This window comes from Echinops telfairi, unplaced genomic scaffold (genome assembly GCF_000313985.2).
Source record: "Echinops telfairi isolate 266 unplaced genomic scaffold, ASM31398v2 ScPeMD7_3533;HRSCAF=4204_0, whole genome shotgun sequence".
NCBI classification, from domain to species: Eukaryota; Metazoa; Chordata; class Mammalia; order Afrosoricida; family Tenrecidae; genus Echinops; species Echinops telfairi.
The window spans coordinates 58001711-58015959 of record NW_022107431.1 but is presented as its reverse complement, the minus strand read 5'-3'; the positions used below and the strand labels follow the sequence as shown (position 1 = coordinate 58015959).

General features: G+C 43.7%; 1 protein-coding gene across 3 annotated transcripts; it reads right to left on the bottom strand.

Annotated features, from left to right (window-relative positions):
* Positions 1–2298: 2298 nt before the first annotated feature.
* Positions 2299–13802, bottom strand: HEY2 (hes related family bHLH transcription factor with YRPW motif 2). Of its 3 annotated transcripts, XM_045294720.1 has the most exons (6): positions 13687–13802; positions 12940–12984; positions 11721–11799; positions 11506–11589; positions 8944–9025; positions 2299–4456 (listed from the first exon to the last, which is right to left on the bottom strand). In XM_045294720.1, the coding sequence occupies exons 1-6, from the start codon at positions 13767–13769 to the stop codon at positions 3780–3782; spliced, it is 1050 nt and encodes a 349-aa protein (XP_045150655.1). In that variant the 5' UTR covers positions 13770–13802; the 3' UTR covers positions 2299–3779. The 3 variants fall into 3 exon arrangements, with proteins under 3 accessions (XP_045150655.1, XP_004702107.1, XP_045150656.1); XM_004702050.2 differs by lacking the exon at positions 12940–12984; XM_045294721.1 differs by lacking the exons at positions 12940–12984; positions 13687–13802 and adding an exon at positions 13237–13291.
* Between the last annotated feature and the right edge of the window lie 447 nt (positions 13803–14249).

Below are 14249 nucleotides of genomic sequence, written 5' to 3'. Positions count from 1 at the left end.
TTTTGCCAACTACCTTGAGTGAGGTTGTATTCTTTGGCAGTCTTTATATATGGTGGACAAGTTCAGTGGTTCTACGACAGGTGTGGCCTGCTTGAAAGCTGGAGGTGAAGACTCGGTCACTTGAGGAATCATTTCTATCTGAAGGGCTTGATGCTGCTCATGGCACCAAGCAGAGCAGCTCCTTTTGATCCTTTCATATTCAAGGGGAAGATGGTGATTTCTGTGATAAACCTGTGAACAGATGTATTCTTGTCATTTGTCTAGAGTGACCCCAGGCAGATTGACATTCTAGCTTAGTCTGAATGACTTTAAGAAATCAAGAGCAGTGTTAAAATCCATTGCTATGAGGTCAAGATCTTGGGCTTGGGAATCAGATAGGCCTGGTAGCCAAACTACTACCGTTTCCTCAAAAGTAAGACATCCCCCGAAAATAAGACCTACTCACAGTTTTGCCTTTCCCTGAAATATAAGGCATCCCCCTGATAAGACCTCCCCGAAAAAAAGACCTCCCTGAAAATAAGTCCCCCCAAAGCTATCGGAGCTCTGGACTCTGGACCATAGTGGCAGGCGCCGCCGCGCAGCCTCAATGTTGGCTGTAGCGCAGCCGGAGCAGACAGGAAGTGTGAGGTCTCTTTTAATAAAACAATAAACATACATGTATACCGTATTCTTCATGGAAAAATAAGACATCCCCTGAAAATAAGACCTAGCGCATCTTTGGGAGCAAAACTTAATACGACACTGTCTTATTTTCGGGGAAACAGGGTAGGTATGGCCTTAGATGATCTCCTATTCTTTAGTTATTAGTGTGTAAAATATGGATAATAATACTATCTACTCAACAGGACAATTCTGACCTATAAAGAGAGTCCTGGTGGCAGGAAACTGCTAACAGTCAGGTTGGTAGTTCAAACCCATCAGGTGTTCTGAGATGATGAGGCTGCCTGCTCTCGTAAAGATTTGCCAACCCTATAGTTGGAATCCACTTGGGTGTCAGTTAGTTTTTGAGAAATGTCATACTAGATTGCCAATGGTTAGCATGGGGTTTAGCCCAGAGAATGATGATTCAATGATTTCAGCAGTTGGTATCACATCTACCTTTCAATGGTGCTAGTTGGGACAATTACAACAGAATACTTGTCTGTCCTTTTGAAATTCAGAGTGAAAGGACCATGGGAGAAAGTGCCACCCAATGGAATAATGGGAATTTTACTTGTAGAACTATTTCTAATTTGAAAAGGTAAAAATTATTGACAATGATTATTTCAAGGAACACCAACAGCTCTTAGCGATTAAGTGTCATATTGGTTTGCAAATATTCCAATCAATAAAATTAAAAAAAAACATGTATAACTGGGGGGGAAAAAAGAACAAGCAAGTAGACAAAGTGGAAGAGAGAGGGAGGGAATGAGGAAGGAGAAGATCTTCAATATTTGATCATCATTTAAAATATTTTTTCTGATTTCTAAAAGTTTATACTTGTGAAAAAAGGCTGAACTTTCAATAGACACATAACTAGTTTTAAAATCCTAAAGTAAAACTTAATCATGTGCTTATTTTCCATCAATTGTACTGAAAAAGCAAATTTTGAATACTACTAAATGCGTTTTATGATCTAATTCGATAGCCATAGGATTAGAGATAGAGAAAATGAAGTGATGTGCTTTTGCACATATTTTTGTACGAATCCAACCCCCTCAAAGAATAAATTAATTGAATTATCCATTTTTCAAAAATAAATTAATGCTAAAAGCTTTCCCATTTTTCTATCTTGGGGGTTTACTGACATAAGACTATAAAAACAACCTGCTCTATAGTTTCCATGCTGTTTGGCTCAACAGCTTCAACAACGCTGGCTCATTCAGGCTTCACCGAAGAACGGAGGGGGTGCTGACAAAATATCCACAGCAACAAAAGGTGTTTTCACAAAAGGTAGCACCAGGAAGCACACATATGCCTATCATGTATGCAAGTGATGTCCTGCAGACCCGCTACGAAAGTTGTTAGAAGTGACACAGTATAGATTGTTACCCTATATTTGCTAGTCTCCTTTGGAAGTCTCGTATTTGTACTTTTCCAAGAGCCACAGCTAAAATAGAAGGCAGAGGAAGCAGATCACTTCCCGTCTCCAAATTATGTCATATCCGCTTATGCGTAATTGATTTACAAGCTTGGGGGAGAAAAAAAAGGTTTCAAGCCTGCTGTGAATTTTATCAGCCAAATGAATTTAAGACACAAAGAAAAGCCCTGCTCACCCCTCTTCAACTTTCTGTTCTGCAAAGCAATTCATCCACATAAAAAGTCAAAAAGGACTTCATTTAATTAGTGATATGTAAAGACTTTGCATAGAAAATGTTACAATGTAAAAAACAAAACTAGGCACAGTAATTTTAAAACAAATATTTAAAGGTATAATTTTGCATAATGTTTAACATTCTCAGGTTTATTGCTTTCTCCACACAGCAGAGAAATGAGGTGCATAATAATACAGGCTGTGTCTGTCTTTCCAACATAAAAATCTCACGTGCTCGATTTCAATGTAGTAAGAGATTATTTTAGGTCATAAAACAAAAGCAAGAAACAAAACCAAAACTCCGTCTTGTAGCACTAGTCTAGCATGGACAAAAATAACTTATGTACATCTCACCGAATACATTCATCTTGATTTGGGGTCAAATGCAATCACTAACTCGATAAAGAGCACTTTAGGAACCCTGGCTTTGCTCTCCCCAGTGCTCTCTCCCTGGCACCTGACATCCAGAAATGCAACTTCTCCCAAAGGTGACAGGAATGGATATAAAATGTTAACTGGAGAAAAATGACGACGCTAAACATAGACAAGCTGTACAAGTGAAATGAAATAAATTAATCCAAGCTCTTATAAACTGGTTTTGTTTTGTTTTTCAGATTTGGGTGAATGTTCTGCGAGGGTACTCAGTAGCCAATTGCTTCTAAGTGCATTAAATCAGTGTATTGTTTTTACAGATAGAAAGAAGCACCTTACTTTGAGCAAAAAGAAAAAGTGCCCGGGGTCTTGCCAGCAGGGCAGAAACGCTGTTAACCCAAGCACTGATGGGATAATGGCGTCTACCAATGCACTGCTGAAGGCCACTTCTTGGCACGTCTGTACAAAGCAAGTAAACTAGGAAAACCTAGGTCTTTCACCTTGGAATTTATTTCCCGCAATCCTTTTGGCCAATAAAAATTTGCTGGTTTCAACAGAATACTCTCCTCTGGAATTGTATTAAATGTCTGCAGCCTAATGCAGGGCTTCTACCCTTCCTTTCTTAGCCCATTTGCTTGCATACTTTACTTGTGCAATATTGTGTTCACAAAACTTCACTAGCTCAGGCACTTATGAAACATTAATTTCCCCCCACCCCCACTCCCACCCCCGCCATCCAATTTCAAGAGAATTCAGTCAGGGCACTTTTTGTCCACAATTCAGACGTACTCGTGCATTGCTGGATTGTACAGCCCATGTTTTCCAGGAAACCTCACTGGAACTAAGAAGGAAGTTTCAAGAGTTGCTATCAGTGAGCAAGCTTCCTTTAAAAAAGAGGGGGCGGCGGGGGTGGGGTGCGCAGGCGGTGGGGATGAAGATATCAGCACGTTTCCACTTGTGAAATTTGGGTCTCGAATAGCTCTCTTGTTCCTTTGTGGATCTCTGAGGGCATGTGTATGGCTGGCTACCTCGTGGGGGCCGAGGTTTAAGCTGACTCGGAAATGACGGACATTCAACGACTAGCTCAAGTTCAACGCGGGGCTGCTTTGAGAACTCAGAAAGCTCCAACCTCTGTCCCCCAGGGTCGGTAAGGTTTATTGGTGGCGCTGCCCATCTGCTGGGGGCTGGACGCGGCTGAGGCCGCCAGTGACGGGCTCACGGCTGCCGTGGCGGCCACGGCGGCGTTGGGGGGCAGCATCGGGAAGGCTCCCGCGAAGGACAGTGGGAAACTGTGCGCGGCGGCGGTGGCCGCGGCGGCGGCGGCGTGGACGGTGGCCGAGAGGGACAAGAGAGAGGTGGAGAGCGGGGGCACGCACGGGGCCACGCTGCCCGTCGACGGCATTCGCAGCGCCGAGTCGGCGTGGGCAAACGTGGCGGTGAGCAGGGCGGAGCCGTGGACGGGCGGCACTTCTGAATTTGTGGACAGGCGACAAGGGGCTGACTCTGAGGCGTGGAGTCCATTGGGCTGCAGCAAGGCCGCTGGAAGGTGGTGGAAGGCGGCGGCCCAGTGGTGCGGGTGTAACGGGTGATGGTGGTGGGCCATGGTGGATGTCATGGCCGCCGCCTCCCGCTGGGAGGCGCAAGTGCTGAGATGAGAGACAAGGCGCATGCGCAGGGGGTCCGAGGAGTCCAGGCCTTCCACGGAGCTCAGGTATCTTGCCACTTCGGTTAGGCATTCGCGGAAGCCAATGCTCATGAAGTCCATGGCCAGAGCATGCGCGTCGAAGTAGCCTGGAGGAGAATTGGAGCAAAAGGAGGGGGGAAATGGCGAGAGAGAGAATGAGATAATCACGGCCAATAACCACCAGCTAATGTTCTTAAGATTGGAGTATAATGATGATACTTTCTGAAACTGCCAGCTACCGATGGTTTTAATTATTGAAGAGGGTTTGAAAGTACACTTTGCAATTTACATGTGTGACAAATCTAACAATGCAATACGCTACAGTTGTTCTTGTAACAAAGTATCGCACTGGGGGAAAATTAGGAACATCCGTGTTTCAAATGCTTCCAGAAAGTGGGGGCGGGGGCGGGGCAGGGGGGCGGTTAGGTACCTCTTGTATTAGGGACAAGTGAAGTTCCCTGGCAAGCTTTTTCATGGTAATACAGAGTTCCCTTCTCTCTGTCTCTTGTCACACCATTTGGAGATTAAAGAGGTTATCTGAAACATCATCATCCTCTTGACATTTATAACAGACATGAAGTGCATTTAGCAGCTTGAAGACGTTCTTTCAAAACATGCTAGAATCTCAAAGCATTCATAAATGCTTTTTGACAGTTTTTTTTATCAGCAAAGTGAAAACATCTTGTCATTACTTCGTATGAAAACAAATTAATGAAAACAAAAAGGCCTTTGGAAGGGCATTTGGTTACTAATTTGAAGTTCTGGAATATATAAAATTATTTTCTTTCAAGCAACATAAGGCTGTTTACTAATATGAGATCTGCAGTTGAGCGGATCCTGACTCCTGGTGACCCCAGCGCAGGACTGTGCTCCACAGGGTTTTCGACGGCTGACTTAGGGCATTGGATCACCAGGCACTTTTTCTCAGATGTCTGTGTGGACTTGAACCGAAGCAGCAAGTGCATTAATTACTGACCCACCAGACCCCAACATGAGATTGTAGGTTATTTTTATTGATGGTATTTGCTATATTAAGGAGTCCTTGTGGCATAGTGGTTACGGGTTGGGCTAATAACCACAAGGCCAGCAGTTTGAAACCACCAGGCACCCATTGGGAGAAAGATGAGGCTTTCTACTACCCTGAAAAGTTAGTCTTGGAAACATTCCATAGCATTGAGCTTGGGGCAAGGGTTGTTTGTTTATTTGCTAAATTATCTTAAAGATTTTTTGTACTTAATGATCTATTTTTAAAACCTTAAAAGCATTTTAAAAATAGACCATCTTTATTTTATAATTATATACTTTGAAAAAAAGTAGTTATATATATTCAGAGTCCCACATCTAGAATTCCATCAGGAATTTGGAGCTGTCTAAATGGTGTCTGGGTCAAAAAATATATGCCATTAAACCAGTAACAACGTCAACACAAGTTTGACATAGAATCTCATGAATGTGGATGTGGAAGACTGAGAACAAAATCAAGTTATAATCCCAGGACTCTGGCCGAATTAGCAAACAAAGCCTTTGCAATTAAGAGGAAGAACCATTCCTGGAGATGTTTCTACAAAAAGCATTTCATCTAAGAATCCTCAGAGGCTACGAAGGCTTCCAACTCTCTGACAAGGAGAAATGTCACCATCAGAGAAGTTCCGAAACGCAGAGGGGTTTCGTCACCGAGGCTTAGTTCTCTCCAGCAGTGACTGCACTACCAAGGGAGGCCACAGAGAATGGACCCACGGAACTGCACCCCTCGCAGCCTCCAAGGCTTTCCCTGTGTGGTCACCAAGTGAGTGAACGCCATGGGTTCTTGGATATGTCATGTATGTGACAGAGTCCTCTGTTGCATCTAAGGAAGAGGCTGAACGCGTCTGAATCCTTTGACGCATAGGACACTCTTATCAGAGTAGAACTCCTCGAGAGGATCTTCTAGACTGTAATCCTTTATAAGAGCAGATCGCCATTGTCTTCCATCAAACCGCTGGGTGGGGAAGAATGGTCAGCCTTTCAGGTAGCAGTCAAGTACTTGATCACTGGGCCGCTAGGGCTCCTAAGGAATACACACTAGTAAATCCTATCCTGTTGCTAAATGCAGAGGGAAAGTACGATGACTGGCGATACCCCTTTCTGTTCTAATACAGCTCAGGGGATTCAGGTAAATTAACTCCCCCAAGCTGTATGAAATGGACCCTCTTATTGTCCGTGTTTTATAAATGATGAACTAGAAGCTCAGAGAAGGCTAGAAATTTACCCACAGCCACTCATAAAACTCACTGCCAATGAGGAGGTTTCAATTCTTAATGACCCTACAGGACAGAGCAGAATTGCTCCTGTGGGCTTCCAAGACTAAATCTCTATGGGAGTAGAAAGCCTCAGCTTTCTCCCATGGAGTGGTTGGTGGTTTAAAACTGCTGACCCCACAGTTAGCAGGCCAACATGTAACCCACAATGCCACTGGACAGAGCCAGGATTTGAACTCCCTATGATCCAGCTGTAAGGACCCATGGCCCTCCCCAGCATACTGCACAGCCTCTGCAGCTGTTGTGAGTCTTCATCAGAATGAACCCCACTTGCAGCCTCCCCCACCCCCCACCCCCATTTTTAAGGCCACCACATCCTCCTACGTGATGACCTCTCTTATGACCCGGCAGTCAGATGACTTGTGTGGCGCCTGCTTGGAAATGTCTGCTCATAAACTATTCTGGGATGAATTTTAGGGCTGTTCAGGTAGCCAAGAATAGCAACCAAATCGACCTCGGTTTTTATAATAAACCATAACAATAATATTACAGCTCATGCCAAATATTTGAAGCCCTGATAAGACTTCTGTGGCTTGTAGCTAACAATGCCATGAGGTAGAACGGTCCAATAGCTCTTTTTGCATCATCTTTACTCCATCCAGTTTCCTAACACCCTCAGGTAGCCACTGTGGCCACCCAGTCAGGGGCTCAAAGGTATAGCAGAGCACTTCTGGCCAGGTCTAAGTGAAACAGGGCCAAGATGGCCTGGACCAACCCCAACCTGATAGGTAAAACAGAGTTAAGGTCAGGGCGGATGTTCCTCACTGCAACAGCTATTTGCTGCTGCTGCTAGGTGCTGTCAAGTCGATCTGCCCCACAGCGATCCTATGTGTCAGAGTAGACCTGTCCCATAGGGATTTTTCAGTCTGTATCTTTACAAGAGCAGATACCTAGGACTCTCTCCCATGGACCCTGGGGAAGTCTGAACCCCTGACCTTTTGGCTAACATGTGTCGAGTGTATGGTTAGCAAGTGTCACTGTGACTGCTACCAGGACTTCCTAACATGATCGTAACCATGTAAACACTGAAATATTTCCATGCCAATTGTAAAAAAAAATCTCATGTTGTAGAGTAGAACTGTTCTGTAGAGTTTTTTTGGTTATAATCATTTGTCACATGGCTGTCACCATGAGTCAGCATCCATTCCATGGCACCCAACAGCAACAGTCTATGGGAGCAGAATTGCCAGGCCTTTCTGATGTGGCACTTTGGATGAATTCTAACTGCCAACTTTTTTTTTAAGGTCAGTAGTCGAGTGCATGAAGGAGAAAATATGTCAATTTGTGTCTTCCAAGATTTACAGGCTGGGAAACCCTATTGGTTAGTTCTACTCTGTCCCATAGGGTCCCTAAGAGCAGAAGGTTTTTGTGGTGTGTTTTTGCACTGCCTAAGGACCCCCAAATACTAAGTACTAAAAGGTTAATTCAAGTACTAGGATTTAGTTGCAGCACTTAGCTCTGTGTGGTACCTCCTTTTTACTCAGCTCTTAAATATATTGAATGACACCTTTGGCTAAGATGACTATCAAAGACCTCCTTGAAGGGTGAAAAATGATACAAAAGGGAAAAATATGAGTGATATGTGGAAAAATCGGATAATAGTTGAATTTCAGGACTTCAAGCTTATTTTTGGCAAAAGGTGAGAGTCCCTCCCTGAGACCCTGAACAATTCCTCCCTAAACTCTAACCAGTGTAAAAGGCATCACCCAGGTCCCTGGGTCCAGGACCCTTGCTCAGCTTGCTCTCCCAGGAGTGACTCTGCTCCACTGATGGCTCCTAATCCAGATGAGCACTACCTGCATTTCTTATGTTCTCTGTGGTTTGAATCCAAGATCCGCCCAAATCTAAAAACGGCAATCAGAGTAACTTGAGGCCTTAACACTGGAACAGTCCTTACAATGAGTTCCAGTGCTGAGTTAATAGGGAAAGGGAAGAGAAGAAAAGAGAAAAATTGCATCTAACCTCCAGTTTGTTTTGATGTTTATATATTTGTTTTGTCTTTCTGTATAGAAGCCAGCATGCTCTACTGAAGTCCCAAACAAATCTCTGAATCTCTGACCAGCCTGCCATGAATGAGCTTTACTCCCACAGGATCATGAAAGCAAACACAAGCCCAGGGTCAAGAGCTTCTTTTGTTCCAGAAGTTCTTTCCCACGAGTTCAATCCTGCCATTAGCATTGATTTCCACGGCTTTACTGTGGGACCGCCTATTTCAGCTTGTTAAAGACCTGTTCAGCTCCAATTGCCTCACAATATTAGGGGGGAGATGAAAAGGGAAAATGAAGCTACTGACTTACCTTTCCCTCCTGTTGCTTGGAGCATCTTCAGATGATCCACTGTCATTTGCAAGATTTCAGCTTTTTCTAATTTTGCAGAGCCCTTTATTGACAAATAGTAAAGTCTTAAAGTCCTGCAGCAATTAACTTGAAACATTTTACACTGAATATGGCATTAATTCTCTCACAGAAAGATTCTAAATGTAACACACACAAAATCTGAATTCTTCTCAAACTCTACATGTCAGCATTGATTACTGTGGTATATGACCAGTATTTGTTATTTTCATGCTTAAAGATTAAATGCAGGCATAATGCATTTTATCATAAGAGTAATTATTTCCTTACTGTGACACCGTAAAAATTTCTACAATTGCAGAAACTTCATATTTAGCATCCTATCTCTACCTTGGGATATAAATGACTTCATGGGGATATCAGGTAGTCTTCCTGAAGTCGGGCTAACTGAATACCGACTCTGGAGGGTAAGGAGGGTGACTAACAATAAAAACTGCAGTTCGTGAGCACTTTCCAAAGGCTTACTTTATAATGTTTCAGGTTCAGGAAGTAAGCAAAATAGAATAAACAAACAACCGCCATCTTATAATTTTCAACAAATTATCTTAAAAAGTATATTCTTCATATGTAGAAAATTATAGTAAGCCTTTAAGATAATTCATACTAGATGGGAAAGCAGAATCAGAAATTAAAAAGGGAACACTTTTAAGATATTCCCCAATAATTACCAGCAGGTGTCACTGTGAATCCCAGGATCTTAAATCCCACTGCCCTGCTGAGCAATTAACTCTTAGCAACCCTGGAGAACAGAATAGAACTGCCCCCACTGGTTTCCAAGTCTGCTTTCTGGAAGCAGACGGCCAGTTGGTGGGCTGGTGTGGTGGTGGTGGTGGTGGTGTGTGTGTGTGTGTCCTAACTGCTCACCTTTCAGCAGCCAAGTACTTAACCACTGAGCCATTAGGGTTCTTAAATGAGGAGGGAAAATTTACTACTAATCATTGAGGAAGAATCACAACTGCTTAAGGATTTTTGAATCCTTTAACAAATAGCTTTTAATAAGATGGTCTTAGATTGTGGTCCCCACCTTTTATTATCTGGAGCCAACTGAAATAGGACAGTGTCCCTTTAAACTGTTTCAGGGGGCTAGGGGAGGCTTCTAATTTCCCGTAAGAGTGCAATAAACTAAAAAAAATTTTGTTTGTTTTAAAGGACACTGAATTTTATTTCAGGTTCCTGGCTTGACTTGTTTGGTGACAATTATCAGCACCCAGTAATGGTGAGAGTGCCAGAGTTGTTTAAGTTCTCTGAGGAACATTCTTCTAAATATGTGACAGGGCCAGCTCTCAGGAATTGGTAGCCAAGCCCTGAAAATGGGAAGGCCCATGTTTAAGGCAACTAACTGCCAGACAACTGAAGTTAGCTTTTAACATTTGTTTCAAGTCAAAATTTAAGGGGGAAAAAAAAATCTAACAAACCAAGAAAAAAGAAATCAGCAAACTGAAATACGCAGATGTTTCAGTACACATTTAATAACATCCCTGATTCTGTTTTTATCTACATGGAAAGAGTTATTAATCAAAATTACAAGTCCTACATTACATGGAACTTATCAAGGACAGGCTCAATATGTTAAAAACTGGCCATTTTTTTCTCTTAAAAATGCATAATAATAGCATATTCTGTCCTTTGTCGGCAGTTCTTCTCCATGATGATGTACTCAATAGTTCTAGTGAAAGTGACTAATAGTAAAAACTGCAGTTATTGAGTAATTTCCAAAGGGTGGCTTTATAATGCTTTCAGATTCATTAAATAAACAAGGTGGAATCAACAAATAATTGTTTTATCATTATTTTCAATAAGTACATTTTGCTTTATCTTTTATAACATGCTCTTAGGAATCCATTCCATTAGCCATTCTAGCAAAGAAACACACTTTTCTTAATTCACAAAGGACAATTTAAACATTTGCCTTCCCTTTTTTGGGGGGGGTGGGGGTGGGTTGTGTTATAAAAGAATGCTGCAGTTCTGAAAAGCATCTACGGGTTGTTTGATTGTCACCAGATTTCCAAAAGATGCTCCAACTCAGGGGTTAAAAATGAACATGAGTGGTTTGGGTGAATACATTTTATTAGTACTATTATTTAAGAACTTGAACTATGTATATATTTCTGACTCCAGTTATTTTTTTCAATAAACTGAAACAAACGGTTTCAGAGAAAAATGAGATTTCATGTGTTCCTTAAAAAAAAAAAAGACTACTTCATATAGCATGGTTTTAAACAAAAAACCACTACTGGTTTTCATAGAAAGAACAGAGAAACCATGAACACTGTTACCCTGAAGGGGAAAACAAGTAAAAGAATGGAAATGTTTTCAACTTCATGATGGATTATGTTTTTAATAGTTTTGCCACAACAAAGCATTGTATTGAAATAGCTGTTCTGTGCCAGATCAGGGTATATACACCATTATTTTAATGAGCTTTAACAAGAACCCACATTCCCAGATGAGAAAATCTGATTGTTTGAGCTTTTAAGGAGTGGGGTGAGGGTAGGGGTAGCTTACTTGTTTTTCAAAAGCAGTTGGCACTAGTCGTCTCAACTCAGATAAACTGTTATTTATCCGATCCCGACGCCTTTTCTCTATAATCTATTCCAAAGACAACCAAACGAGAAAAAAAAGTGTGACTCTACAAATGGTAAAATTATTCACAGTGGAAAATACAACTGTTAGACATTTCTTGAACGTGAAATGAAAAGAAAGCAAGGAAAATCACATACCCCTCTTCTTTTCTTTCTCGCCATAATCTGAGATGTCGTTGTTGGAGAATTCGACCTAATCACCGAGCTAGTACTTTGCCTGAGAAACAGGAAGAGCGTGTCAGCTGCTGCGTTCACCTAACTTGATGACACCACTCAGCATTCAAGGGGGCTGCACTGTCCTGTGTGTTATGTTACTCTGAGTTCTTTACTCTCAGCTTTCTTTGCTGTCAGCCATTCTGTCCCTTTTCAGGTAGGAATTATGGCTTTTTGGAAAATGAATAAGCCAGATGACAAAACATTGGCAAAGAGGACCCTGAACTTTTACTAGAGTCTCCCAGGAAAACAATGAAGGGCAGTTAGGATGATAAATGTCAGAACTTCCTAGTTCCACTCACATATTTCTTAAAAGCCAAGTATCCTCTGCTAGCATCTCTCCTGCATCCCTCCCTTCCTCCCTCTGTCACACACAGGGAAAAAGCAGGGCTACTTTAAAATAGGGCCATGGGAGGCACCCCTATCAAACAGACATTCATCCTGTGTCAATGTTGCCCCTAAATGCAGTCTTTAAAATACACAGAACTTAGCTATTTCAACACTTCAGTTAGTCATACATCGCGATTGGGGCAGATTTTGACAAATTTGAGGTTTTGCATGGCAGTTTTCCCAAAAGAATGCTTCAGATGATGTCACCGAGGGGAGAAAAATTGGACTAAGGACTGGCTAGCTGTCTTTAAGAGCTTGAAAAAGAAACTGCAGGGATCTCTCAGGCTTCAATCTTAACTTAAACCTCTAGGAGATGCAATTCATTAGGAGCACACCGACGAAGATAGTTTGTGTTAAAAAAGTTGAGATCATTACTTTGTTATTTTTATAACCCTATTTTATATATCGGTTCATAATCCACGAGCATTATATTTATGTTCTCAAAATCAACGTTTGTTATGCTCCTTCATTTTAGAAATATGGTGCTCCACAGGTTCTTCAAATATAGTGCTTTCTCAATTCTGGATTTTATTTCTGAATTAACTCTCAATTTTACCCCTCCTCGATGGTTTTATTTTTCCCTTTGTGACAACTTCTGTTTTTCAGATCTCATTTCTCAAATGACTCTTTAGCAAATAGATAAGATCCTTTGCAAATACGTTTCATGTAAATACCTTTGCTCTTGCTGATTTCAGACGGGTTAAAACATAAAACACCCACCAAACTCACTACCATGCAGTCTAGTCTGACTCACGGTGATCCGATAGGACGAGGTCGAACTGACTTCATCAAAGGAAATCTGTTGACCAAAGGTAGGAAAAATGTCCTTCTTTGAGTGACAGCTGCAGATAAATAATTAAGGTGCTTCTGGGGATGCCAATTAGAAGCAATTATCATTTGACCCTCCTTGGCACTAAAATGCTTTGCTAATCTCCCTCTGTCAAGGGAAAGCGGAGGTCTGGTTTCTGTGATCAGACCGGATCTTTTCCAGATTTATGAACAAGCAGTCAAAGAGTTGCAGCCCGAACCGATCCTTATCTCTGTCACTCACCGGAGCCACAGCCCCGCCACACGCGGTCAGCAGGGAGCTCAACCCTACCTAGTCGTGACATCACACATGGCTTTTTAACGTTTCCAAAGAGTAAGTCGTGTTTTTAGCCTCTCTCTAAAAATAAAGCATAAAATCAAACCGTGCGCCCCCGCCCCCCGCCCCAAACACATACTTTCCCCTCTGATTTTCCCCTGTGATCTATTTACCAAGCCCTGGAACACAGTTTTAGTGTGGTTCCCGGACGAGCCCACCCGCTGCTCCAGCTCCGGCTTCTCTGCTTCCGGCCGTCACTGTCCTCTCCCGCGCCCACCCCGGTGCTAACTGAGCGCGCGTCCCCCAAAGTTTCTCCGGCAACTTGCGGACTCCGCCAGGACGCCCAGGGGAAGAGTTACGAGATTCCGCAGGAGCCGCTGAAGCACAAAGCTCCCCGACGCCCTGAGTCGCGCTCACCCCGAAAAATTGTTCTCGCTGCCCACGTCGATGGTCTCGTCCATGTCGCTCTCGGAGGTCGTCTCCTCGCAAGGACGCTTCATCGCTGCGACGGCGGCGCGGGGCACAGCCGGGCCGGAGCCACCGACCCGGAGCCGCGCAGCGACCTCCCGGCCAACTTCCTCCCGCCTTTCTCCCTCCCGCCCTCCCACCCTTCCTCCGCCCCGGCAGGCGCGGCTCCCGCGTGGCGCGGCAGGCTCCTCGCAGCTCTTTCCCACGCCGCAGCCCGGCTCGGCCGCAAGTGCGGACTCTGGCCACGCCCCTCCGCTCGGGCGGGGGCCCCCTCGGTTGCCCCCCGAGCGCCCGCCTCCACCGCACCCTAGACCACGCCTCCTAGGGCCGGCGTGGCTCGCGATTGGCTGGAACAGAGGGGCGGGAGCGTGCTTGTCACCACCGCCTGCCTCCACACTCCCGCCAAGGCGTGGGAACGCGGCCGGGTACCTTGGCCCGACCGTCCTGCGCCGACAGTTAGAGGCCGCGGCGATCGTGGAATCCAAGTTTACCGACTCTTGATAGGGAAGCGC